The sequence below is a fragment of the Mustela putorius genome, unplaced genomic scaffold, assembly GCF_011764305.1.
Source record: "Mustela putorius furo isolate JIRA1106 unplaced genomic scaffold, ASM1176430v1.1 tig00003987_pilon_pilon_pilon, whole genome shotgun sequence".
NCBI lineage: Eukaryota > Metazoa > Chordata > Mammalia > Carnivora > Mustelidae > Mustela > Mustela putorius.
In genome coordinates, this window is record NW_025422126.1 from 9,055,601 (window position 1) to 9,083,174 (window position 27,574).

At 47.7% G+C, this 27,574-nt stretch overlaps 1 protein-coding gene across 9 annotated transcripts in view; it reads right to left on the minus strand.

Moving 5' to 3' along the window:
* Positions 1–27,574, minus strand: part of TENM4 (teneurin transmembrane protein 4) — a 575,238-nt gene that overhangs the window by 123,787 nt on the left and 423,877 nt on the right. For all 9 annotated transcript variants that reach the window (XM_045071344.1, XM_045071343.1, XM_045071342.1 and 6 more), the window contains 3 exons: positions 24,285–24,386; positions 22,099–22,293; positions 15,942–16,142 (listed from right to left, as the gene is read on the minus strand). In XM_045071344.1, the coding sequence (XP_044927279.1) occupies positions 15,942–16,142; positions 22,099–22,293; positions 24,285–24,386 (498 nt within the window). The remainder of the gene's footprint in view (positions 1–15,941; positions 16,143–22,098; positions 22,294–24,284; positions 24,387–27,574) is intronic.

The following is a 27,574-nucleotide window of genomic DNA, read 5'->3' on the forward strand; positions in this document are numbered from 1 at the left end:
AAGAGTGTTGGATTTAGGTGTGATTCCAAATACATTCTACCAGTGATGCGACTTAGGCAACCTGTCAAATTGCTGAAACTCATTTTCTTCTTCTGTAAAGTGGGGATGGTGACAGCATCCCTTCAGAGGCTGCCTGATGTACAGCAGGGATTGACGCATTCATATGGACTCGTTCATTATTCCTCTAGCTTTCCAAGCATACCTACTATGTGCTGAAGACTATGGCTGGTGCTAGGAATACAGAGAAAAACCAGACCTAATCTTTGTCCTCTGGGAGATCACAATCCAGACAAAACTCACACTGGTACTGGAATCCCAAGATTATGCAAATAATCTATACTGGTTACTGCTGTGCCTTCTTGATTGACTGCAATGAATAAAACACCATGAATTTTACGATTAGACAGATCTGGGGTCTGCCCTTGGCTTTGCCACTTACTGGCTGGGTGATCTGTAAGCTGCAAGTTATGAAAGTCATTGAACCTCACTTTCTGTTTCTGTGAAATAGGTATAATAATTCCCATTTCATCCATGTCATAGGGTTGGTGTTAGATCAAATGAGGTAATGTGTGGGGATAGCCATTTTTGGCTTAATAACCAACAATTATGTCAGGTTTTAGAGTTTACAGAGCACTCTTTATATATCATTTCTCACTAAACTATCACAACAATGCTGTCAGAACCCCTGGTTACCATCTTTCCTAGAGGAGAAGCTACTACTAAGACCCAGAGAGCATCAGCGGATTCTGTAAGATCATATGGTCACACGGGGCTCCTCCCTTGTTTTGACAAGTCTCAGAGCAATGCGCCAGACAGACATTGTAAGATTATGGAAACTGATCAGCAAAAAGGCAGGCTCTCCTTATGGGGACCTCCTGATGGTTCTTCCAGCAGATCCATCTCCTTTTCTGGCCCTGTTGCTTCTTTGTTACAACCAAGCCAGTCCCTGGATCTATGTCAAACGAAATGAGATCCTCTACATGGAATTTCCCAGACATTCAGTCTCACTTTTGTCATCTGGAGACTTGCTGGGTTGTCCATCTAAACCCTGCGTTTCCTCGCCAGTTTACACACGACATGCTCTCCTGCCATGAAGCTGAGGTTGCCTGGTGGCTGGGCACCTCTCCATCAGCCTTTTACAAGCTGGGTTGTGAGCTCTTACACATTTTAATGGAAGGGGCCTGAACAGAGTGACCTTGATGTTTATGGGGTGCTAACTGATGGCAACACCACCTGTCAGTGTTCAGGTTCTCTTCCGCAGATGGCCCCTCTGCCTGCGTGGGAGACGCACTAACTCCTGTCGGGAGCAGAGATTGAAGCTGCTACTTTATCACTTGGCCTTGAGTTGTAGGCCTGTTGTTATTTTTCTTATCTGTTTCACCCTTTTTTCTCCCCTTGAAATAAAAGGAACTGCTTTAGTTTTCCTTCTTGATTTTGCTTTGACATTAAAGCAGACAGAACTTTCCAGAGTGGGTCCTGAAGCATGTGCTTCGACAGGTCATTTGCCCCTTGCATAACACGAGTGGCACTCTGAAATCCAGGTCACTGCTCCTCTTCAGGAATAGTCACCACATGTATAACGTGGGGATGACACCAACAACTGGAGAGGGTTGTTGTGGGAATTACTCTTGTTTAATTTCTTGAGTGCCCTCTATGAGCCCTTCCAACAGAGGGCACTGTGGACAGTGCCAACCGATGGTGATTGTGATGGGCATGGTTCTCTCCTGACCTCAGGGAGTTTACATTCTAGTGCTGCAGGCGGACACAATAGCAATCAGTTAGGCAAGCTGACATGGGCAGAAGTGAAACTTCTACAGAGTGCCCAGCACACAGATTGGGGTACAGTAAGTTCTGTACACACAGATTCTTGTGCAAGAGAAAGGGAGGCATAGCGGCTCATGCACTGGCTTGACATCAGAACGTCAGAGGTGAATTCTGACTTAGGGAACATACCCGATACAAGTGAGCACTTGATCAATGCCCATCAACCTTCACATGATAAACATCAGAGCTTACTGGAGGAACGCTGGAGGTGTCAGGCCCTGAGAGGAATCTTCTGAAGGCCTATAGAGAATATCATCCATAGGGTAGACCTGGGCTCACATTCTGACTCCCTAGTTTCCTTGGGTCCTTGTGGAGTCCTTGGAGAATTAAGGATTCAGTCTCTCTGAACCATACTTCTTCACGCCCAAAGTAAGCAGAGTAATCACAGTCCCCTACTAGGTAAGAAGGGATGATGGAAGAAAAGGGTATATCTGAACGGCCCCGTGTCATTTATGCTATAGACATGATCCATCAACGAGGACTTAAGATATCCTGTATCAGCAGAGCTGCCCCTCACCTAGCAGACAGCTATCTTCCTGAAGAGCAAAACACCAGCTTTTATAGTAAGCAGCCTCGAGATTTAGGTCTGCTTTCTCCAGTCACCCTGCAGGGTACCATCAGCCAAGACCATCAAAGCCCAGTTCGAAGCCATTTGTATTTGTAGCCTTGGCTTCCTCTTCCAGTCAGGTGAAAATCCCCAGCTGCCCTAACATTCTAATTCTGAGCCTGTGAAGTTCTTGACTAAAAAACCATACAGGACCCTGGAGATGGACCAGGTCAGGCCCAAGAATAAGTTAGCTCTTCTCTGAGGGAAAGCCATGCCCAAACATCTTGCCTTTTGCCCTGCCTCACTGGGGTACATATGTCTGTCTTCTCTCTAGACTAGGAGCACCCTTAGTAGCAGGCTCTAGCTTCTTCTCAACTTGGTTCCCTCGCAGTGGGCACCAGACATGGTACAGCATGACATCTTGATAAATATTTGTTGAAAGAATAGATGAATTAACAAAAAAAAAGCCTCACATAAGTGTTATGTCAGTTGGGCTCAACTGTGTCTCAGGGCCCTATGGTATAAAATTTATTTGGTTAGATACATTCGCACAGGGGCTCGGTCTCTTTTGTGCCTAACCTTCCTAAAAAAACTCTTCTGTAACCTCTGTAATTCTTAAGGGTCTTAGCCCATACTCCCACACGCACACCTTCTTTCCTGCTGCCTCCCACCTCACACCCATTCTGCTTCCATGATGTGGAAGTGAGCAGGCAGGTGAGGAAGAAGTGAGAAAGGGCAGGGAAAGAGAAAAGATTTGGCTATTGGTTCACTGCAGCCCCAAAGCGCATACATAAGGGGAAACACTGCCCCAGGCTCCTCTCATTAAATGTTAATCCCCATATGAGCCTGGATGAAGCCTGGGACCTCGTGCAGCTACGTTTTAATTTGTCTGGACTTACTTTACAATCCTGTTCATTAAAATAGCTGGTAGGGGAAGCTGTGGCGTTCCCCTAAAGGGACAGACTTACATATATTTTTCTCATAAAATTTCTTCGACTTGGAAGGATGCTCAAAACTGCCATAGGTAGGGAATGGAAGGGGTCCCCACCCAAGGATCTGTGGGCTTTCCTGGGGAGCAAGGAGCTGAGGCAGGGCAAACAGAGTCTGGGCCCCATGTGACCTCCTGGGATGTCCTTTAATAAGTTTGTATTTAGCACTAAAAGGGATAATAGGGAAAATTGTTCTATTTTGCTTAGGACCTGAGGTCCTTAGAATGCCCTTAAGAAATTTTAAGGGAGGGTTAAATAATCTTAGATGATTCCTGCTAGGATTTTGTTTCTTCACTAACTCATCAGAGTGAGTGGACAGCCTGGGGAATTTCTCTGAAATCCTGCTCCATGTTAAGTCCAAGCCACACAAGACACTCTATGAAGCAGAAACAAGGGGACATGGAGAACCCTTGTTGGTGGCACACAAATACCATCCCATGACACCCTCACAACAGCCCCGCAATGGTATTCTCATTCCTGCGTTGGAGTAGAGAAAACCGCGTGAAGAGATGGACTTGCTCCAAGGTACTTAACTAGAGTGAAAGGTGACTACGACTGATACAGCTTTTCGATCTGTGCCTTGCGTGACCAGCCTGAAGAGCTCAGTTGTAATCTGACATACTCCCATGACTGTTAGTTACGTATGAGATTGTCACCCCAGCTACAGGTGCTCTGAAATCAGTCAGTCTCCCTCCTCACACTGACCCAATGCTTACCTACTAAGTACTTTGCCTTTTGTTTGTGTGTCTGTTTATCTGTCTGTTTATCCTGAATCTGTCTGTCAACACATCCATCTGTCCAATCTACCTAACTATCTAACCATCTAACCACCTATCTAGTCACCAGGCCATCTAACAGCCCATCTGTCCATCCATCCATCCACCCACCCATCCATCCATCCATCCATCCATCATCCATATATCTATCCATCACCCAGCCAGCCAATCTTGTGGCTTGGACAAGTTACTTCATCCTTCTGTGCCTCAGTTTTCTCATCTGCAAAATAGGGTTTATACACTAACATCTCGGGTTCATCTGGGAGGCTTAAATGAACAGCATGTAATGTGCCTATTATCACACACATCTTTTATAGAGTAAATACTGTATGGCAACTGTATCATGTTCATGGGCTGCAAAGAGCCAGGACAAGGCAGGGTTTAGAGCAAGGGGATGATGTGAATAACTGAGCTGCCCCTTAGCAGCAGGGGAGAACCAGATCTGGAGCATAATCTGGGGGGCAGCACTGTTCAGGTACCTCATCTTCTGGAGAGGAGTATGTAGGCTGAGACACGTTTAAGGGACACACCAGGGTAATGGGAAAGCACTTCACCAATGGCTTCCGTGTTCTCAGTGAGGTAGGAATCTCCACTGATGGACAGATGTGGACATTTCCCTTGCAGCTGGAAGGGCCCAGGAAAGGCTGAAGATCAAGCACATGGTTCATGATTTGGCTTCCAGGGCTCAGAAGTGGGCTGTAAGCTGAGAGATGGTGAGTGGCTGGCATGGCTGTGGATTCTGAAGGTGGGTGTGGGGAGAGGGACAGAGACAAGGGGGCTGCAGATGTTGAAGAACAGCTGGAGGCGAAGGACTGTGGAACCAGGGGAAAATGACAGAGAAGGAGGGAGTTGGCACTGGGCAGGAAGTGGCCTGCCTCTGGGCATGGGATCTCCCTCGAATGGGTTTAGGAGTAAGAGAGAAAATAAGGAGAAAAACTTAGAGGAGCAGTTTTTGTGAGGACATGAGAGGACACTTTGGGGATGTTCTAGTCATTCCGTACACAGGAAAACAAGGGCTGAGAGAGAAGTACCTGTCCTTTGCCCCACAGGGACATGTACATCAGCACTTGAGCAAGAGCTTGATGGCTTCCTTAGGAAATGGTCATGGAAGGGATCAGCAAGACAAATGGCTAAGGGTGGGGGGGGGGTGCTTCCCACACTCTGTGGTCCCTCTTCTGTGCCTCTCTACAAGCTATTTCCACGGTCTGGGTTCCCCTTGCACCTCGATCTTTCCATGTTCACTATACACTGGCTTTGAGTTCTGGGTCCTCCTCTTTGGAGCCTCCTTCTAGTGGCCCAGCTGGAAAGTTTCACCTCCTGCCTTCTCAAAGCACTAGATGTGAACCTTTATCAAGGTAAGAGTCTCCCAGTGTTCCGTCTCCAGCCCTGCCATTACCAGCCTGAACTCTACATTCCCTGGGGAGTCTTACACAGGAAGTGTATCTTCTGACTACATCCATGTAACTGTGTAAGTTTCTACCATTTTGTACAAAACAGAGGCTCAAGTCACACATGCTGGTGTAAGAGCTTGGTCTGCTCCTTCCCAGGGACCCAGCACACCTCTGAGCCTTAGCTTTGACATTTCTATAATGGTGATAAGGATTCCTATCTGCCAGAACCCTAAACTTGATTTGAAAATATACTGAGCACTCACCATGTGCCACATACCCCTAGAGGCTAGGGACTCAGAAATGATATTAAACTATCCCTACCCTCGAGGAACTCAAGTCTACCCACACGTGTAAAGGAGCACCAAGTAAATTACCTTCCTCTCCCATGAATAGCTATCTCTATATGTTTTAACACAGCACCTCCCTCCCTCCTTCTCTCACTAAACTGGGTGGATGGTTTTTAGTCTCAGTGCAGGTTTCAGGAGGGAGCCAGAAGGAGAGGAAGATACAGGAAAGGAGACTTCAACTTCCTCACGATAATTAGCTTCCTTTTGACACTGAGGCCAAACCCAAGCCACTCTCGGGTGCTTTTCAACTTCCATCCCTCTCACCAGAGGGTCAGTGCTGCTCCCAGCCCTGCTCTGTACCACAGCTCTAGTTGGCAAAAAGCTAATGAGCCTTGGAAACCACATGGCCTTTCACCTCACTCGAGGAGCTTGGAGTGCTTTCGAACCAAGCAGAAGAGTGGATTCCAGGATGTTGGTGTACAGCGGTCTCTACATCTACTCCCCCGGGACCAGAATTTCAAGCTTTATGAAGCACCTGCCACAGGAAGTGGTAAGCCACTGCTAGTCATCTTAATTGCAGCGTATCTGGCTTCCTGATTAGAGGAGTTCAAACTTAGCTTGAAGGAGGCCTCCCAAGAGGGTCTGACTTTGCAGAAGGATAACTAGGGAGGAAAGGGCTGGTGAGCACAGAAGCCATACAACATCCCCAGGATGGGCTGGAATGCTGCCCGAACCCCACTGAGAGGGCACGCTCACCCAGAGGGTGAGCTGAAGAGATAGTGATGTTCAGTCTTCTTCCCAAAGATCCCTGGTCCTGATATCCTTCTGTGAAGGGCCCTTCTCTCTACCCTAGACATGTGCTCACCTATCTAACTTGCTTCCGGACACCTCCACCTATGTATGTCCCTGGCACCTCCACCTACATGCCAATATGAGTAAGCTTTCCAAAACCAAACCTCACCAAAGCACATTCTGCCTAAAAATTTTCAGTGGCCCCCACTGACAGATAAAACCTAAACTCTTTCAAGGCCCTTTATGACTGAAAGCTTGCTAACTTCCCTCACCTCTTCTCCATCTCTCTAGTGCCACAAATATCTTTTTATTTTTTTAAGATTTTATTTATTTATTTTACAGACAGAGATCACAAGGAGACAAAGAGGCAGGCAGAGAGGCAGGCAGAGGGAGAAAGGGAAGCAGGCTCCCTGCCAAACAGAGAGCCCGATGTGGGCTCGATCCCAGGACCCTGGGATTATGAACTGAGCCGAAGGCAGAGGCTTTAACCCACTGAGCAACCCAGGCACCCCGGTGCCACAAATATCTTAAGCAAAACCACTCCAAACTACTGCTTTCCTGGAAAATGCCATGTTCTGTTGCATCTTTGTATCCAATTGCAAATCTTTGACTTCTACAATGGGTTGCTTCAAGTGCTTGTCTCTTCCGTCTCTCTCTCTCTGCCAACTCAAATCCAACCTCCATCACCCACCTCAATCCCACTTCCTCCAGGAAGCTCCCCTGATTCCCCCTGGCTGAAAACAATCACTCTTTTCCTTGAGCCCCTACAGTACTGCCTGGTACCTCATGGTCAAGATCCAGTTTATGTGGCTCTTTGCCGTGGCATCCACTGCAGCGAAACCTTATGAACCTCATACTTGATTCATCAACATTATTAGCATAAACCTTGGCAATGGCCAATGAGAGAGCTATGCAGGGGATAAACATGGGCTCTGAGCCCAGAGACAGAAGGCATTGAATCCTTGTTTTCCCAGAGTGTCTCTGGGCAAATCCCTCAGGCTCTCTGAACTCTGGATCCCTGGGCCCCATCTCCAGGGTCAGAGGCTATGTATTTGTTGTCTGAATAAATCATGATGCACATACAGGAGGAGCTCTGTAAAATGTAAATGCAAATGCAAATTTCCATTCAAAGAGTAGTTATTATTTTAAAATTGTAAGTTATATAGCAGCAGTTTGATTCAGGAAGACAACTGGAGATTGTGTACAAGTCACCAGCTTGGACATCCAAACAGAAACCCGAATCTGAAGCCCAATTTCAGGAGGGCTTATATTTACATACTGAAGAGCTCCAATTCTGATAGAAAATGTTCTAGGGCTGTCAGGGGAAATTCTACCAAATTACAAAGCTGCCAGCTTCTGGTTTATCAACCTTTAACTCTGGCACTATTTAGCACTATGCCTGTCTGGGCCCAGTTTCCCAGTTTTTGATTAAATGTTAGGAGCTGACCATCTCATTGTGTCTCAACCTGCACGCTCCATCCCAGACAACCAGTGGGCTCTTCTCTGCCTCCTTCTAACACCTCCTCTTCTTTCTCTGCCTCAGTGTCAATCTCTCAGATATTTATTATTCTGAACTTTGATTTCGGGCTATCACTTGCTGTTGGGAACGGGGTACAGGAAATGTCAAGTCTCAATGGATATTATTCCTCTGCTGAAATTCTAACCTTGGGTTTCTTCTTCCGTAACATACCTATACAGAAATAGCCCGGCCCGATCATTTCCTTTTGATGTTTAATTGGATGTCAGTGCTGTGCTTTCTGGGCTGAGAAGCTAATGCTTCTCAGAAAGGGAACAATTCCGGCTACACACATGAGACTTGTAGCAGGGAGAATGCTCCACGCTGAATCTAATTTTCTCTCCCATCCATGAACATAAGACAATTTCTCTGGCATTAAAGCATCTCACTCAGTCTTTCTGTCATTAATAAGAATTAAATTCTGTTCCCTCAAATTTAAATGTAATTATATTTTCCTCGTAAATAAAACTGAATTACCATTTTCAAAATTTAGCACTAATGCAAATACTATGTTTAGAGCTTTATTTTTTTTTTTAACCCTGTTACTACGTTCAGCTTATTCTTATTTTTTTTTTTTAAAAAACACTGGGCTTATTTTGCTGTCAACTGTGACTTAGTTTGAAAACGGAGCTTTTCTGCTCCCTATCTAGCCAGTCATATTTGTTATTAACTATGCTTTAGGATTGGTGTTTCTTTTTGAAGGGGAGAAGAGGAACAGAGAGGAAATCAGCAGCTCAGAGGGTCTGGGTTTGAATTCTGAAGGTCCCCCTTCAGCGAAGGGGGAACCTAGTCCAGGTTTAGCTGAGCCAAAGGAGGTGGTCTGACATGAAGTCTGACAGGGAAATCTTCAGTGTGCATTAAACAATTTTTATTTATTATTTTATTTTGCTTTACTTTTTTTTTTTTTAAAGATTTTATTTATTTATTTGACAGAGAGAGAGCACCAGCAGGGAGAGTGGAAGAGGGAGAAGCAGGTCCCCTGCTGAGCAGGGAGCCTCAGGAGAGGGGCTCAATCCCAGGACTCTGAGAGATCATGACCTGACCTGAAGGCAGTTGCTTAACCAACTGAGACACCCAGGTGCCCCTTGGACAATTTTTCAATCCAAGATTTTTAGCAAGGCACTCAGTGGACACCACGGTTTGAATCCTGCCTACCTTTCTGGTCTTACTTCTTCTACCCACCCCCATGGCTACTACTCTCCAGTCAGAGGCAGGATTTTCTAGATGATGCTCTTGCACAGCTGTGTACGTTATACACACTGTTCCTGTTACGCATGCTGTTCCCTCTGCCTGGATCTCCCCACCTTCAGATTCCCTCTAATGGTCCAGCTTATAAGTCTTCTCCCGGGGGAAAGACTGTCCCAGCTTCTGCTCTCACCTGTCTTCCGGCTGAGGTCACTGCTCCTGCCCTTGTGTTCCCAAGCCCCACAAACACACATCAGTCAGAGCTCTTATCATGCTGCCTAACTAGGTGTCGCCTCCTGGGTGAGCTGAAGCTCCCTGATCCTTGGTGCACCCAGTGTGCCGGGAGGCCAGGAAGGGTCACTAGTGAATGAGGTGGATGTCTGTTACTCTCAGGGGCAGAGGGCAGGTCTGGAGCTGTTCTGGGATGCTCTCTTTCTCGTGGAGGCTGTGCTCCTCCCTGGATTCGAGCTCAGAAAGCTCATTATCTGGCAGGAAACTGATGTTAATGCTGTTTGGCCCTTGTGCTATTGTTTGGGGATAAATATGTCAGCACATTAATAACTTCATCTAGACTTGATGACCGGTGATAGGCTGTGGGGAGGGGTGGTAGGGAGTTAGGAACCACAAGGAAGCTGAGCTGCTGAGAGCGAACGCAAGCTGTTCAAGGTTGCATGGACTCAGGTCCAGGTCTGGCTCAGAACCTTCACCATATAAATTGTTCTCAGACTTAAATTTGCAAGAGTCTAAGGACTGTTTGGCTAATTGAGATTTAATCACAAGTTCTAAGAATATACACTTTATTTATTGAGTGCTTAATGAATGCCAGCACCATGCTAGGCATTTTATATACACATATTAAAGCTAATTTGAAAAAACAACCCTGCCAAGCAGGTATCATTAGCCATATTCTTTGGATAAGCTCAGTCTTAAAAATCTAGCTTGGTCCCATTCCAAATCCCACACAGTTCTTTCTGACTACATGTGCTACCTCTAAACCCAGCCTCTAAATCTCCACCTGTTACTCCATGAAACTCCACTGAGATGAAATGATAAGAATCATAAACCACCAGCATGGGTATTTCACAGGCAGAATCTCTGCCATGTAATGCTTCCGGGGGCCAGAACTCCCCCAAAGAAATGAAATCTCGTGAGAGAGCCCTTCCACATAAAAGTCACTTATGGAAGACAAGACTGGAGAGAGCTCACAGAGCAGTGGAAATGAGGAGTGAATTTATGAGGTTGAGGACCGAGCCTGGGGTGGAGGGGAAGGAAGCCCTGAAGGAGAGCCAGCAGAGGAGCAAACGGTGGGTCTAAGTGACCACATTTGAAATGGTGTCCTGGAAAACACCAAAGAGCCCAGAATTTCAGGGAGTCATTAAGCTCTGAAAGAGAGGTAAACGTTGCTACTTGTAAGGACCATCTTGGAGAGATTAAATTCCTTCCCTTTTCTAAGGCAGCTCAGAGCCAAGAGGAGAAAATCCAACTAAGGCACTTGGGGCTGTTGGGGAGAGTCATTCTGTTCTCAGGAGCGCTGCTTGGGAGCAACCACTTTAGGCAAAGGCTGAGGAGGTGTCTGGCCCGCCATGGTGCTCCCCGGGGAAGATGGGTCAAAGAAGGTGAAATGGTGTCCACTCTTGTCCAGGAGGGGTTCCGGCTGGCTGGCAAGGCACACGAAACTAACATGAGCCAGGTCCGGACACTGAGAGAGAAGCCCAGGGTTTTAGCTCTGCAGGGCATGCATGCCTGTGTGTGCGTGTATATGTGGGTATATGTCCAAGGATGCACACAGGGGCGGGGAGGAGGGCCTTAGAGAACAAATTAGACTGGGCGTGTGCTGGGTTCTTCCTGGACAGAGCCTCTAGCTTCTTCTTTGAAGTGTCACTGGGTAAGTCATTTATTGAATAATCTTGAGAAACTAAACCCCATCAGGCCCCATTCTAGGGATATTGGTAGATCCTGACCTCCTGGAGTTCACAGCTTGGCCAGAGAGAGGCAAGATTACAGATTCTTGCTAAGTGTACCACAGCCGTATGTGGTTTGCACTGGACTCTGCCACTTACTGATGGGGGGATGCTGGCAAGGAATTCAACTTTTCTGAGCTTCAGCTTCCTTATGCAGAAAATGGAATACTTTCTTTATGGCTTTCATATGAACCTTAACTAAGATAATGGTTATAATGCACTTAGTTCAGTAGTTGGTACAGGGTAAGCACTAAAAAGTGGTTGGCTCTTTAAATAATGCTCCATCCTTGTAAGGAAACCTCTTTGGATGGAAAGGCGGCTTGAGGCAAGAGCTAAGGACTTAGAACCAGAGCTCCTCGATTTACTTCAAACTCTGCCACTGCTTAGCTGAGTTACTTTGGATAAATCATTTCCTTTCTCTAGCTCCTCACCATCTGAAAACCCCAGCACTAGGAATCACCACCACCATCATCACTGCTGCCATCTCCCTCTAAGTCTGGAAGAGCCCAGTCCAACTGGGTCCAGAGTCAAGGACCCCGGTGTGCAGGGGGGTGGGGCGCATAACCAGCACTCTTCCAGGCCATAGGCATTTGTCCCAGCAGTTGTCTTATGCTGTTTGTCAGGAAGGAGTATCACATGAACAAGGCAGGATTTCAGGAGGAATTCAGAGCTGAGATCAGAAGCCATGCTGCTGGGAAGTTGGGGTCTGAGTAAACCCTTATAGAAAATCTGACTTCACTGTTTCCCCAAACAAGCAAAGTGCTGGGGAACCTGGCAGCTCACATTTCATTACAGGCTGGTTGTGGAGTGCTGGGCACGTTGATTTCAGCTGCTTTCACTAAATCATGTTCCCCAGGCCAAACAGAAAGATGTCTCTTCATCTCAGAAGAGGTGGCCCTCCTTCCTATGAGGGCCCAGTGGTGATTTCTGCCAACCCTGAAGCCACAGTCGGAGCGGATGGTGAGAGGAGCACTTCAGGTGAGCCGCCGGCCTGCAGCTCCTGACGGGAAGGCCCTGGGCAATGTCTGCGCCAGGCCCACCATGCCAGGAGCCAATAACACACATCATACAATGGAAGCAGCCTCTCAGCGGGGGTCCAAGTTGGGCCATATACGGCGTTGTCAACCACTTCACCTTCATTTTCTCACTGAATCCTTACCACAATCCCAGAGGGATTTTTACCTTGAAACTGTGGTGGGGGATGGGAGAAAAGGTTAAGCAACTTGCCGAGGCCACTCTACTAGCAGGGAGCAGATTTTCTGAGACCAAGTCCAGTGCCTGTCCCACCATCTTACAGCTAACCCCCTGAACATAGAGAGAGCCCCCCAGCTTCAGCAGTATCCAGTCAATAAGGCAGCTCTGGATCAGTCACAGCAAAGACTCAATAGTTTTCAGGGCACCTGGGTGGCTTAGTGGGTTAAAGCCTCTGCCTTCAGCTCAGGTCATGATCCCTGGGATCAAGCCCTGCATTGGGCTCTCTGCTTAGCAGGGAGCCTGCTTCCCTTCCCCTCTCTCTGTCTGCTTGTGATCTCTGTCAAATAAATTTTAAAAAATCTTTAAAACAAAACAAAACAAAACCTCGATAGTTGTCAAACAGCTTCCACTCTGTGAAAGTGCACTAGGAAGAGGGGTAGGAGAGAGATGTGAAGCGCACCCCAGCCAGGCACGATTCAATGTGCGTGCATCCATTCTGTAATCTGACGTCACATGAGGGAGACACTATTCTCTCCAGTTTTCAGATGAGGAAACTGAAGTGGAGAAAGGCCTGTACCTCACCAGAGCCCCACGGTTAGCCCGGGACAGCAGCGGGACCGAGCCCAGGCAGGTACCTGGGGCAGGTGGTGAGAAAGAAGCACCTTCCATGTGCCTTCACTAGCCTTCAGACTGGCTTCTGGAGGGGAAGGGACAGCTGAGGGCAATAGTGGCCTGTAGGGAGGTGACATAGGGTGCTGGGCTGCAGGTGAGGCCTGGAGCCCCAGACTGTAGGTTGGCCGCCAGCCTCCTCAGGCCCCAGTGCGCCTGAGGTGAGCCTGGCAACACCCTGAGCCTCCAGGTGATGTTCTACCCAGTCACTCTACCCACAGGATTGTCGTTGTGGGGGTGCGTGTGCGTGTGTGAAATATCTCTGTAGGCTGGGAAGCACTCGACAAACACAAACTACTATTACTATTGCCCTGTGAGACAGTAATTTTGAAGGCAGCTTTGACATTCCTGGCCAGGTGGGCAGTCATGACACTGTTTTTGTCAGCTGTAGGTTGGAGATTTAAAAACTCAAATCCATATTTCTGAAAGGGTATATTTCATCTTGCCTCTATCAAATGTCTTCATTAATATCAAGGGCTCTCAGCAGAGGCTGTTTTTAATCATAATTGTAACAGCAGCTAACATTTAACGAGCCCATATCATGAGCCGAGTAGCATGCTAAGTGCTTCTTGAATATTGTCTTAAATAATTCAGCACACAATAATTTTCTAAATAATAACCCCAGAAGGTAGGGACTGTCACCACCTCCATTTTACAGCTCAGGGAGGGGAAAGAACTTGCCCAGAGTTATAACTAGGACGTAGCAGGGCCAGAGTCTGAAATAAGGTTTGGTGGGCTCAGGGACACTTCTCATCACTTGGAACTCCTCTGCCTTTGCACGTGAGGCCACACACACATTTGACACCAGTTATGGGGAGTGGTGCACACAGAGTTGAGAAAGACGAGCTCTCATGGTTCTAGTCAAATTCCCTTCCAATGGGTCTGCCGTCTCCTTTTGCAGGACCAACTAAAGAATACGTGGTGATCTCACCCAAAGTTAAACCTGCTGCCGATGAAAGGCTGTGCAGTTTCATCGGGGATTAACAATGCACCGACAGTTATATACCTATCATAAATAAGCTTTGCAGCCACGTAACAAACAATACAACCCAGTGTAGCTCTGAGAGGACCATTTATTATATCGCCATAAATGGAGCTATATAAAAAGAATTATTCCTAAGACCCTGCGCATCTGTGTCTGCAATCATGTCTTCACACGAGCTTTACAAACAAGGATAAAAGTCCAATTCAGAGTGGATATTGAACACCAGTCCTCCGTGCAATGGGGCAGGGTAGTTCCGCGTATTCCAAAGGCACAAATGCTGCATGGATCTCATTTTTGCTGAAGGCCTCAGCCCTCTTTCCTGATCACAGAAAGGACTGCTAACATGCAATGGAATGAGCCAATTTGACCCACACTTTGTTTAAATAGTATTGCTGTGTAAAGAAAGTGATGTTAAGTACAAAAAAACAAACCAAACAAAATCAAAACAAAAAAAACCCTATAGCTGAAGATGCTGCCACTCTTTAGCTATGTGTCCTTGGGTGGGATTACTGAAAAATTTTCTGGGCCTAAGCTTCTTTATCATTATTTCTCTTCATTTGTTTGCTGTCTCCCTCACTGGAAGCTCAACCGAGATAAGGGACATTCTTATCTCTTTGTATCTCTGATTAGAAGAGTGTCTAGTACACACTAGGTGTTCAAAAGCATTCGCTGATTAAAGCATTATGTAGATCGGTATGCCGGGGTGATGATACCTTTCTCACAGGGTTTTCATGTGGATTTAAACAGTGGACCCTGTTGAAATGAGGTCTGAGAAGTGAACACATGTACCATATCCCAGTACTGGGTTAGGCGATTCACATGTGTTCTCCTTCAACCCTCATCTGGGAAGGGTCTACACATCATAAGGGGATTATGAATAGCAGGGTGGCAATGTAACGATCCTTTGAATGTTCCACGTATAAGCTCTCTATACAGGAACTGAACGTTACAATGAAGAACACATTCAGTCACGGGTTCTTCCATGTGTTCATTATCCATTCATCAATATTTATGAAGCAGCTGCTGTAGGCCAGGTCTATGCTGAGTCCTGGGCGTGTAGTGTGGACAGACATGTTTGCTATCCTCATGGAACACACTGGCTTGCAGAGAATCTGGCCAGAATGGCAGGTGGGGATCAGGTCACAGAGAACCCTGAATGAGCTCTGACTGAGTTCAGATGAATGGGTGAAACCAAAGGGTGTGACAGCTGGCCCCTAAGTCCCCCACTGTTTTTTTAGAAAGGTTGGGGGAGGAAGGGAGGGGCAGAGGGAGAGAAAGAATCCTAAGCAAGCCAAGCAGACTCGGTGCTGAGTGTGGAACCTGACATGGGGCTCCATGACACTACCCTGAGATCATGATGTGAGCAGAAATCAACAGCCAGACACTAAACTGACGGAGCCATCCACGCCGCTGGACCTGAGTCTGTTAAAGCCCCATTCCTGCAGGTCTCGGCTGGGCACACTGTTCCCTATGGCCTTGACTCTAGGCATGACCACCGTAACATGGGAGATGAGATTTCAATCTAGTATTCTAATTCACATGGTTACAGGGCCATGTTTTCATGCTCAAGGCCATCACTATGTAAGGAATGATGTGAAGAGTAATTTCTGAATCCTTTGCTGATCAAAAAGTATAGGTGCTGAAGGATGGAGTTCAGGGGAAGAGGAAAAGCACTCAGAGAGCCCTGATCCACCACACCCGCCACCCCCCACCCCACTGCATGACTGGGAACAGGGACAGATCACTGACGGGGAATGAATGGCAAATATGTTCTGGTGGAAAGCTCCTTCCTCTGGCCACGCAGTGCCCCTTTCCCCACACTTACCGATAGAACAGTCGTGTCCTGTCCAGCTTGGGTCACAGCTGCAAAGGCCGGTGTCTGGGAGGAAGGTTCCGTGGCCTGAACACTGGTCCAAGCACGTGGCCCTGGGTGTCTCACAGTTGGTGCCTCCCCATCCCACGGAGCAGTGGCACTCGCCTCTCACGCAGACACCCCGGCCTGAACACGTGGGGTCCATGCAGTCCACTGTGACATGGAGCAGAGAGAACATCGGTGAGCACCTGACCAGCAAAGGTAGGCTTCCTTAAGTGAACGACTCCATTTACCTTACTCTGGTAAGAGGTCACGGATTTCCTGCGGAAGAGCCACTAGCTAGAGTAAGGAGGAAAAACTTCAGTGGTTACAAATTCCTACTTCTTGGTTTGTAAGGCAGAGTGAGAACTACATTATCAAGGGGCACCTGGAAGGCTCAGTTGGTAAAGCATGTGACTCTTGATCTCAGGGTTATGAGTTTAAGCCCCACATTGGGTGTGAAGCCTACTTTAAAAAAAAAAAAAGAAAGAACTATATTTCAAGTGTCAGCATGGCACCCTGTGCCTGCTCTGTCAGCAGTAACTGCTCTGGTTAGTGGACAAGGCTTCGTTTTGTTCCCTTCTTTGTATCCGGCCCCTGGAACGGAGCTCAGAGCATAGGAGGTACTCAAGAGATCTCTGTCGAATAAACTATCATTGTTTACCACCTCATAGTACAGTCTTACCAAGGTGGGACTGAAAGAGATTCCTTAATTAAAAAGAGAATTTATTTTGCATTTAAATTCCATTAGATGTTGTCATCTTCCCATAGTGTCTGTGATTAACACAAACTTTCAAACCTCACTTTCCAGAGGGCAAACATTTCAATGACTATTCAAAATTACGCAGTGCCGTGAGAGACTCTGGACTCTGGGAAATATAGTGAGGGTTGCAGAAGGGAGGTGGGTGGAGAGATGGGGTCACAGGGTGATGGGTATTAAGGAGGGCACGTGAGGTGACGAGCTCTAGGTGTTACATGCAAGCATCGAATCATAGAACACTACATCGAAAACTAATGTCGTATTAGATGTTGGCTAACTGAACTTAGTAAAAAAAGAAAAAAAACAAACAGAACAAAAAAACCTCTAAAAAACCCCACAAAATTATATTCACAGTCTTCGCCCACCTTCTTCTTGCATAGTGTGTGAACTATATAGCTATAGCTCACAGCCAAGCAACCCCCACAGGTCTCCTAGAGCCCAAGGTCAATGTGGTCTTAAGAGACCAACCCAGAAATAGAGAAAGAAGAGTAACACTGTGGATTACCTGCTCTGTACCTGCATTCTAGGAAGGGCTTCACCTGTATCTTCAGATTCAATTTCTTCTATAACCCAGTGAAGTACAGATGAGGAAATTAAGGGTCAGAGAAGCAAATAATTTATGTCGGGCCACACAATTAACTGTGCCAGAGAGGAATCAGAAGGTCTGTCTGATTCTGAAGCCAATATTTGTTACTGGGGCTGATTTTCCTAAATCAAAACTTTAGCTATGGGGCTGCACAAGATTGACAGAGACCTTCTGGACCTTCCAGAGATCTTCTGGAAGGCCCTGCACAGCAAAGTGGGAGGAGAGTGTTGAGGGCCAAATTATCACATGGCTCCAGTTTACACGGAAAAGTGCAAAAGGCAGCAGAGAAAAGACAGAGTTGGCAAAGGCTGGTCCTACTCTACCAAAAAGTTGTGAGATCTGTGTTTCATTTTAGGAAAGAGGGGATTTCTGTTCCTCTTGCAATTGTAGGGGAGAGTGGTATCCTTGTAAGGCCGCCACATGCAGCAGCTGGAAAGAGGTTGACAGTGCTTCAGTGAATGTGGTCAGTTTCCTCCAGGAAGCCCTCTGGAGGAAACCCTGTGCCCCACAGGAAGGAAGTTGGCATCTGATCCTTGAGGTCCTAGGTTCAAGGGTCTCTCTGAGGTCCTAGGTTCAAGGGTCACGGGACAAAGGCACTGGTTCTAGGATGACCATCAAGTTCACGTACCTCCTCCAAACTTCCCATGTCAAAATTATCTTGCTCTTGGTTGCTCATGAGGACACTGAAGATTTGAAAGGACCGTGTGATCTATAAACTGTCACCAAGAAATTACTTTTCCATCCTATCAGGCCATTTAGTGGCATGACTTGGGTAAACTGGTCAGAGGTGCTTTTATTTATAATTCAGACATGACGTTCCTATGTTAAGTAAATTTTATAACCCACATATTGACTTTTGCAGAACAGATGGGGAAACCTGACCTGAGTATGTTAAAGTCACAGACACAAATGGACAGAGATTGTACAAACAGCCACATTCTGGGAACAGAGTATCTGTCTGAAAGCTGGCCTATCAAGGACAGCTCTTCTACTTTTTAGGTCTTGAAAAGGAGTTCAACTTAATGACATAAATGCGACTTCAGAAGGTTGGAAGTCAGGAGCAAGCATTTGCTAAAAACAGAATCATGAGAATAATAGTAATAGTAATAATAATAACAACTAGTACTGATGTAGTCCCTCTTCTGGGCCGTATTTTACTATTCAGTCATTTAAGTACACAGTCTCAGCTAACTCTAATGATAGTTCTTTGAGGTAGAGACCATTACTATTCCCATTTCACAGATGAGAAGACTAAAGCACTGAGAGGTTAAATAACTTGCCCAAGATCACACAGTGGTAAGTGGAGGAATTTAAATTTGAATCACTCTTTCCTGGTAGACATCTCTTGCTATTTCTTCTGTAATCTTACTGGTTCAAAAATACACACATACATATATACATATATATATATATAGATGTAAGTGGTTAAAAAGTAGAAATAAAAATGAAACAAAGCAAAAAAAGAAATAGAACAAAGTGAAGAATTAATAAAGCCAAATGAAAGCAAAGAATCTTCTCTCACAGTCTCTGGACACCACTTCACGATGGTTAAAGCATGACCCGTTGGAATTCCTGGTAATTAAAAATAATAAAAATAATAACAGTGATATATTTTCATGACTGGCCTCACATCTTGGAATCTCAGAAGGATTATTCTGGCCCATTAGGCTACTATGATAATTCCCCAGATCCAGCGCGCTTTCCAGTTTGACAGGAAACGGCTCAGCAATTCCTGTCCCGAGGCCCATAAAGGAATTTCCTGTTCTGGGAGTGCCTGGGCCCTGGCTTTGTGTTGACGCTGTCTCTGAGGCACCCTCGAGGTTGAATCTATAAATCTGCCCTGTTAGCGAGCAAGCCGAGAGGGTGCCAAGTTTAGCAAGAGGCCCTCGGCGTCACAGTCCCGCTCCTCAGACACAATAAGTCTGATAGGGACCCAGGAACCAGCAAAGCGAATCCCACACTCTCAGAAGACAGTCCAGGCAGGGAATGAAGACCAGAAGGTACTGATAACAGGACCACAACTCAAGAGAAGACAGCTCAGTTGAACGGGCCAAGTGAGGAGGAGGATGCTGGTAGGGCGCGGGGAAGGCGCGGGGAGGACGCTGTCCCTGCTGACTCGATACCTACGGCCATTCTCTGGGCCACTTGTGACGCTCTGCCAGAGACGGCCTCTGGAGACTCAGGATCTGCCCTCACTTTCTGGGGCCTCTGGGGCGATGGCAACCTAGGATGGGATGAAAGTTATCTTCCTTCTACCGCAGCAAGACGGTTTCACAAATGACATTTGTTTCCCCGAGAGCCATGGGTCACGAGGGGAGACCGAGCTGGCCCGCGGTGGCGGAGTTCTGAGCTGAAGGAGTAGCGGAGAAGCTGCTGGGGAAGTGGGCTGAACGCTGTGTAGAAGATAGTCTAACTGAGCTTCTGCTTAGAGGAGGGGCCAGTTACCTTTTGTTTTGTTTTGTTTTCCTTTGTAGAGCTTGCTGTTCAAGCCCAAATTTCCGGCAGAAGCTTAGCCCGTTAACAAAATGAGGAGGACTTCGCGGCCAAGCGGCAAACACAACTCTTTCCCCAAAATGTCCCCTGCTCCAGTGATCACACAAGCTCCGAGATGCTCTTCAGAACCAAAACACAGTGTCACTCTGCACTGCAAAAGGCCTAAGGTGTTCTCTTCTGCCATTCCCCCACCCCCTCCAAGCCTCCTGTCGGCACAGTTGGGGCTTTGAAAAATATGAGGCAATAAATTTCAGAAGAAGAAGAGGGAGAGACGGAAAAAATAAGCTTGTTAGCTGATGTTTTATAAACACGGCAAAACCCGTCAGCACAGAGCTGAGGGAGGAGGAGAGGGAGAGGAGTAGGGCGGCGCGGCGGCCAAGGCCCCTAGAAGCCCCCATTATAAACACAAGGGCTGTGCAATGATGTTTCACCAGGAAACATAAGTAATATAAGGAATTAGTACCAGATGGCCGTCCTCAGAAAAGAAAGGAGTCAAAACATCTCTTTTCAAATAGATAACGTAAATCAAAGAGCTAAACAACTTTTTCTCCCCTCTTTGTTAAGTAAGCCTGCCTGCTGGGGCACTGTCCGGAGCCAGAGGAGCTGGGGAAGGGACAGCGTGCTTTCCCTAGCCCACACGGCCCGGTGGGCTTCAGGCTGGGGTGACCCCACTCTTTCAAGAGGAATCTCCTCTTTGTTTTCCTTTTCTTCTTAGGGTCTTCACCTCAAGTGACTAAAATGAAAAGGGAACGCAGATGAAGGTCACCATTGTCGGAGGAGAAAGCAAAGTTCCTTTGTTTCAGAGGCTGGCGCTCCTCCTCTCTCAGACAGCCCGAAGTAATCCCCATCAAAGTTAATAGGTCTGAATCAGGACCTCCAGGCACACTTGGGGTTTACAGGCAGCCTGTCTTGGAGAGGCGCTGCTTTTCAGACACTAATCTTTTCCTGTTCCCCACTCTTTTAAAGTGGGCCCTTTACCCCCTTTCTCTCTCTCTTTCTTTCTTTTCTTTTCTTTCCTCTTTCTTTCTTTCTTTTCTTTTTTTTTTTTTTAAGAGAAATGATACCTTGAGAGGGGCCTATGTGATCAATCCCAAATGGGTTAGAAGGCTAGCTCTCCTTGGAGCCTCTTCCATCCGCTGTGAAGACTCCAGCGCCTTAGATGGTGGGCAGCGGGAGCGAAGTCCATTAGCATTGTCCCCAAGTCGCAACAGTGACGTCCACCTGGTTTCCAAAGGCCTTGGATAAAGTGACTGGGGTGAAGCAGGAAATGGGCTTCAACTGTCCCCATAATAATACTAATAAAAAAAGACCTAACATTTATGGGGCATTTATTATGTGTCTGACACTCAGCTAAATGCTTTACATGAGTCATTTAATTCAATCCATATGATGGCCCTCTGAGGAACGAATTCCCATTTTATTGATGAGAGTAGTGAGGCTGGTTAGTGGCACAATAGGACTCAAACTTATATCTAATCCCAGAGCATGCACTCTTAAAAGCCACTCTATATTGCTTGTGAATAAGACCCTTCTCACCTACAAATCCCATGCAGGCAAGAAAAAAGAGGGCTCTGAAGTAAGAAGACATGGGGTGGGCCCCAGCCCTGCCACCCACTAGCCCCAAGCCCGCTGCTGGCTAGCTCCATGGCCATGGGCTTGCCGCTGCCTGTCCTTGGGCCAGAGATGCTCACTTTTCTCACCAGATGAGACTGTCTGGGAAAGGACTGGCTTACTGTGAAAGTGGAAGCTCACTTTCTGGCCTCTGCTGCACAGTTTATGTCAGAGAGAGACACACTCACAAGTACCTATGAGCTATGCACACACACACAGGCCTGTGCTAACAGAAGGCAGAATCTGAAGGTCTGTAACAGACTCATACTTAAGACATGGAGAGAAGATGAGCTTAAAGGGGAGGAGAGAGAATCTGGGCTCTGGGGCCAGACACCCAGCTCTGCCACTTCCAGGCGTGTGACCCTGGGCAGGTCTTGTGACTCTCTGAGACCTGGTTCCCCTAACCATGACACAGAGGTAACCACCTCACCTTACTGGGTTTGAGGCCAAGTGATCTAAGGCCTCTAGAACACAGCCTGCATACAGTAAGTACCCCACATACAACCCTGTCTTTCCTTCACCAGCTAGGACTCCAATATGCCTATCCTCCCCACTAAGTCAGTTATCACTGCGGGGGGTGCCTGGCTTAGGGCGGAGCTGCTCCCCCAAGGCCAGCCCTGCGCACTGGCCTATCCCAAAGTCAGGTGGGTGCCGCCACCACCCACCCGCCGTGGTCCTACCTTCCTCGCAGCTCTCGCCCTTGTAGCCAGGGTTGCAGATGCAGGTGCCCATGATGCAGGTGCCGTGGTTGCTGCAGGCCACATCGATGCACTGGCTGGTGGGCACGTCACACTCGGCGCCCTTCCATCCACTGTGGCACAGGCACCGGCCCTTCATGTACTGGCCATTCCCGCTGCAGAGCACAGGGCAGGAGGCTGCAGAGACAGCACGGGAAGTCTGGCATCAATCAATGCCTGGCATGGCCCATCTGCCTTTGCCCCTTTCTCCCTTCGGCCTGCAGGCCAGACCAAGAGCCTCAAGTGCTTTGCCACAATCCCCACAGGTACCCATCTCTCTGCATCTCGGCCTTTATTTTATTCCAGTTTAAACACATGTGGAACTGTAGGCTAGGGTGTGCTGGGCAGGGCCCGGTGGGGTCAGCACCCACTGAACGTTGCTCTCCTTCATCCCCCTTGGACTATGGGTGCAGCTCAGCAGCGGGGCCAGGAGCCTGATGCTTGGTCTTACTGGGAAAGACAGCGTCTAGGCCTCCTGCCTGCCCCAGTCTCTCCTCCAGCACTCTCCTCACAGCATTCCATTTCGCTCCCTGCACCCCACCTGCAGCGCCACCTACTATCTCTCCGACCCAGCGACTCTTAGCCCTTCTTGCCTTTCAGGCTCCACACACTACTGTCCCCATAAGAGAATAGCTCAGCTCAACCTGGCTCTTTACAGTATTATCTTCCCATTCTGCCTCTTAGCATAGAGTGGTTTGTAATCATCCGTATGAAGGACACTATATAAAAATAAATTATATTGCCCTGTGCCATAAGTGCCTGCCGGCCTTCCCGAGACACGATGAGGCTGTTTACACGTGATTCTCAAGTGTAAGTGCAGACGGGATGAGACAGTGATTCCTGTGAGAGGGAATGACTCATCTCCTCTCGCGGCACCACCTTCCCCCCGCCCCCACCTGGCTTCTTTCCTTTTTGCGGTACCCAGCAGGTACTCGCTGTGGCTCCTCAGGGCCGCAGCGCTGCTGTCTCAGACCGAGTCTCTCCCGCATTAGTCTCTCCCAAGCAGCATCATGTCACGGCACTTGCCGGGCACGCTGAAAAACCATCTCTGCCTCCCACTGATCAACGACTATTCAAGAGCCAGGTCTGGATTCCAATGTCACCCCATCCACGGAGCCTTTCCTGGTCCTTGTCGCATCCAAGCTGAGACAGCCGCTCTCTGAATTGAACCTTGCTGTAGCTTGTTTCACTTGCTAATGACGCTTTGTCACCATCTACTTCTTTGTCTGTCTCCTGGACCAGACTGACAGCTCCTGGGCTGGGCCTCGCTCAGTGCTCTAGCCCCAGCCCCCAGCACGGGGACAAGCCCTAAAAGGGCACTAAGCAGATGCTTCCTGAAGGAGTGAAGAGATGGGATGACCAAAGAAAGGGGCCATTTCAGTTTCCCGAGAGGAGTGCCAAAGCCTCAGGTCTACAGAGCTCCTGTGACCTTTGCCCTTGTACCTCTTTCAAGGACAGAAATGGAGGCCAAAAGCACATCATGATCAGCCTTTAGCCATCTCAGCAGTGGTCATCGTTAGCACTGTCTGTGCCCAAATATGAGGCAACACTGGGGTCCTGTGTGGAGCAAAGCAGTCTCCCCGCAACCCCTCCCCTCGGTGGTCTCAGCAAAGATCCTGGTGAGAGTGGCGCAGTAACACAGGCCCGGCCACAAGGCCAGAGAGAACACACTTGTGAAGTGACTGGCAAAGCCCGTTTGGCACATGTCAATTATACATCCATAATCAAAGAAACAAAATGAAACAATCCTACACCCCCTCCCCCCACCACCACCATAAAAAGGCCGCCAAAGCCACTTGGCAAAGGCTGAGCACTCCTCAAAAAGGGAAATCAACTTTTTAAAAGGACCACCACTGCCACTTCCCCTGATCCCTCCACAGACATGGGGTTTGCTGTGGCTGCCCCGACCCTCCCCGGTCACACCCTTGGGCACAATGGGACTGATGCAGCCACAGCTCTGCCATCAGACTCCCCCCTCCCCTCGGGGCTTCCAAGGAATGGGTCTGGGGGGCCCTTCTCATGGGAGGCAGGAGGTGGCCCAGGGTCCTGCGCTTGCTCTGAGAAGTAGGACGTGAGCCCACCCCCGGGGCCAGGAGAGTAGGGATCGCACGTAGATGCACAGGTCTCACCTCTGCCACAGTCGGGGCCCAGGAAACCCAGGAAGCAGTGGCAGGTCCCAGAGATGCAGTCCCCGTTGCCATAGCAGTTGCTGGGACAGTTGTCCACGGACTCTGGCGGGGAAGAGAGAAAGAGAGTTGAAAAGAGGCCTTGTTTATCTAACAGAAGGCCCAGGGAGCCAACCTCAGGTGAGCCAGGGCCCACACACTGGAGATCTTCTGGCCCCGTCACTGAAAGGAACCGACAGAGTTAAAAATTAATACGTTATTTTTATTCTTAGGGCATCTCAATTGACACTAAGAGATGTGTTCTGGAAAATGTCTGCCTGAACCAAGTTTTCATATATCAAATTTGTATCTACAAACGCATTAGAAATTCTGCAGCTAAAAACACTGGGGAAAACAGCATAAGCGGTTAGCAGTACTGATCTGTGGAGGCTAGGTTATAGGGGTGTCTTGTGCTCATCTTCGCACTCTCCGTGCTTTACATTTTTCTCATAACGGGCCGATATTCCGTTTACTTGTTTTTTTACACAGAGTTACTGGGCATTTGCAGACCTGTCTCTTCCCATCTCAGATTTTTCACCTGTCGGTCAGATGCCCACTGTGACCCACCAGGGCTAACGCAACAGCCTGGGGGCTGGCCTCCTTCTTCCTCCCTGGCCCCGCACTTTGAGTCCATTATCACCCGCAGTCTGCACCATCTCTCGGAAACAGAGCTGATCCTGTCATTCTCCTGCTTAAAAATCCTTCGATGGCTCCTCATGTATCAAGATGAAAAAATCTAAGCTCTCTCAAAAGGCTTTTCTTCCATATTCCCTTTGCTGTACACGCATCCCCAGTGCATGCGGTCATGCCCGCCTTTTGTGGGATGGCATTTTCTCAGGCTCTTCCTACTCCTTTTTGCTATATTCTGTGTCACCTGACAAAGAAATACAGTGTTCATTTAAGAAAGATTTTAGCAAAAAACAGTAGTCGATGTTTCGTAGCTTTCTGTTATCTAGAAAATCTGTTTATTTGGAAGAGCCTGTTTCTCAATAATGTTGGGTGTGGAATAAGGGAGGGAAGCCACTCTCTACTGGAGACTTCTTTGTGTCACATATTTCTGCTAGGTTTATCCCATTTCACTGTCCCTGTATCTGCATACATTGTTATTCCTATTCTAAAAAAAAGAAAAAGAAAGAAGAGGCTCAGAGAAAGACGAAGAGGCCTGCTGAGAACCACCAAGACACTGAGTCCTGGAAGCAGTATTTGAACCCAGGACTCTGGGCCTGGTCTTCTTCAATGATACTGTGCTCTCTGGACCTTGAGGGGACTCATTCAGCAGCAGAAGCCTGGGGAAGGAACAAGGTGACATACCCTTGGCACAGTGAGGCTGGTCCTGAAGACAACAAAAGATCCCACCGTAAGGCAACAAATTCTAGGGCTTTCGGGGCATAAAGGGATCCAAGAAACTAGAGCCTTGTGCTCTCATTTAATAATGAAGGAAACCGAGACCCAACCAAGGGCAGTGACTCACCTGAGGTCTCAAGGAGAGGAAGACATGAAAGCAGAGGAAGGGTTAGTCAGGCGGGACAGAGTTAAGGATTCAACCTGTTGTCTTTGCTCACAACTACAAGCTGTGAAGCTAAGACTAAGGTTTCTGCTAAGTGAGATGTTAGCATATAAGACATAAGTCTTGCCCACAGGAAATCTGCAGTCTGACTGGAAGAATGAGAGGACAGCTGGCTCCCAGGACACGGCCCAGGACATGGAAGAAGTTGGGCCTGGAGGTAGAGAGACCTGATGTGGGGGCCCATTCTTCTAGTATCATGGTGGGGGCCGTGATACATAAAACAACTTCCTGCCCTTCTCAGGGCCTCACCTCCTTCATACATAAACGAAGGTGATGGCAGAGATGATCCTTAGGACTGCTTCCTGTTTTAAACTTTTATGAGTCTATAATTAATTAAGAGAGCAACTGTGTAGAAAAGGTGTCCAGACAAGGAAGGGCACTGATCCTTGAAAGCAACAAAGCAATGGCAGTTGATACAGGACAAAGCCAACAGAGGGAAGGTTTCTCAGAGGAAACCTTGAGGAAGCCTTGGGGAAGCCTCAAGGAAACCTTGAGGCCTTGAGGGATGGCTTGGGTATGCATCGATAAGGGAAAAGATGGAGGGACAGTGAGGAACTCATAGTGTGCTGCATTTCCTGGAAGTCTTTTCCCAACCGTCTGCCATTCTTTACTTGGAAACTACTTCAAAAGAGTTAAAGAGTTCAAACGTGTGGTTCCTTTTGGGAATGGGTGGGAAATTCCACTCACTCGATGCTATCCCTCTGCTAACAAGAGCTGCGCTTTATATGAACACAGAGTTAAGAACAAGAGGGTCCAATCCAGCACGTGCTCTCCTTGCAGTGCAAAGCGGTCCAGGTCCGGGCAGAGCGAAGCTCACAAGCCAGGGGCCCTGAGCACATCCCTTCTCCATTGGCTTCGCCCAGGAGAGTCCATGTTTCCACTGCCTTTAAGTTATAGTGTCTTTCCAGAAGATGACTTCAGAAGTTCCTTCTGAATATGCTTTTAAAAATAAGAATTTTCAGGGGCCCCTGGGTAGCTCAGTCAGTTAAGCATCCGACTCTTGATATCAGCTCAGGTCTTGGTCTCGGGGTCATGAGTTCAAGCTGTGCACTGGGCTCTGCACTGGGAGTGGAGTCTACTTAAAATAATGATAATAATAATAATAATAATAATTTGGAGTAAAGTTTAAGACAAGATTATCTTCCTTTAAGCCATTGGTTGGTGGTCCAACCAGGAAGGGTGAATTCCACCTTCAGCACTGCAGAAAGGCAGAAGGGCTATAGGGCAGAAGCAGGAGGCCGGGCTGTCAGGTCCTTTTCTGCTACTGCATGGCTGTGGGACCTTGGACGTGTCACTTGATCTTCCTGCACCTGTCTTTACATCTTTATACTTGCTCCTTCCTTGCTTCCCTGCATGGCAATGCCTAGTCCTTTCAAATCCAGCTCGAATGTCACCGCCTCTGAAAAGCCTTCTGGACTTTTAAAACAGGCTAAGTTACTCCCAGGACTTTGTCTCCCTCAGCCCTGTTAAAGCATCATGGAGTCTACATCGTTGCTCTTCCTGAGAGAATTCCACCAGATGACCTCAGAGATTCCCCCCAGATCTAAAGCTCTCTGGTTCAGTCCTTCTCAAACCCGGGGTATAAGATATGTCTCTCAATAAATTACCATAGTTACCAGTTACATTTTTAACAGGATCAATTGCAGATAAGTGTTACACACTGTCTTGATTTTGATTTATGAAGTCT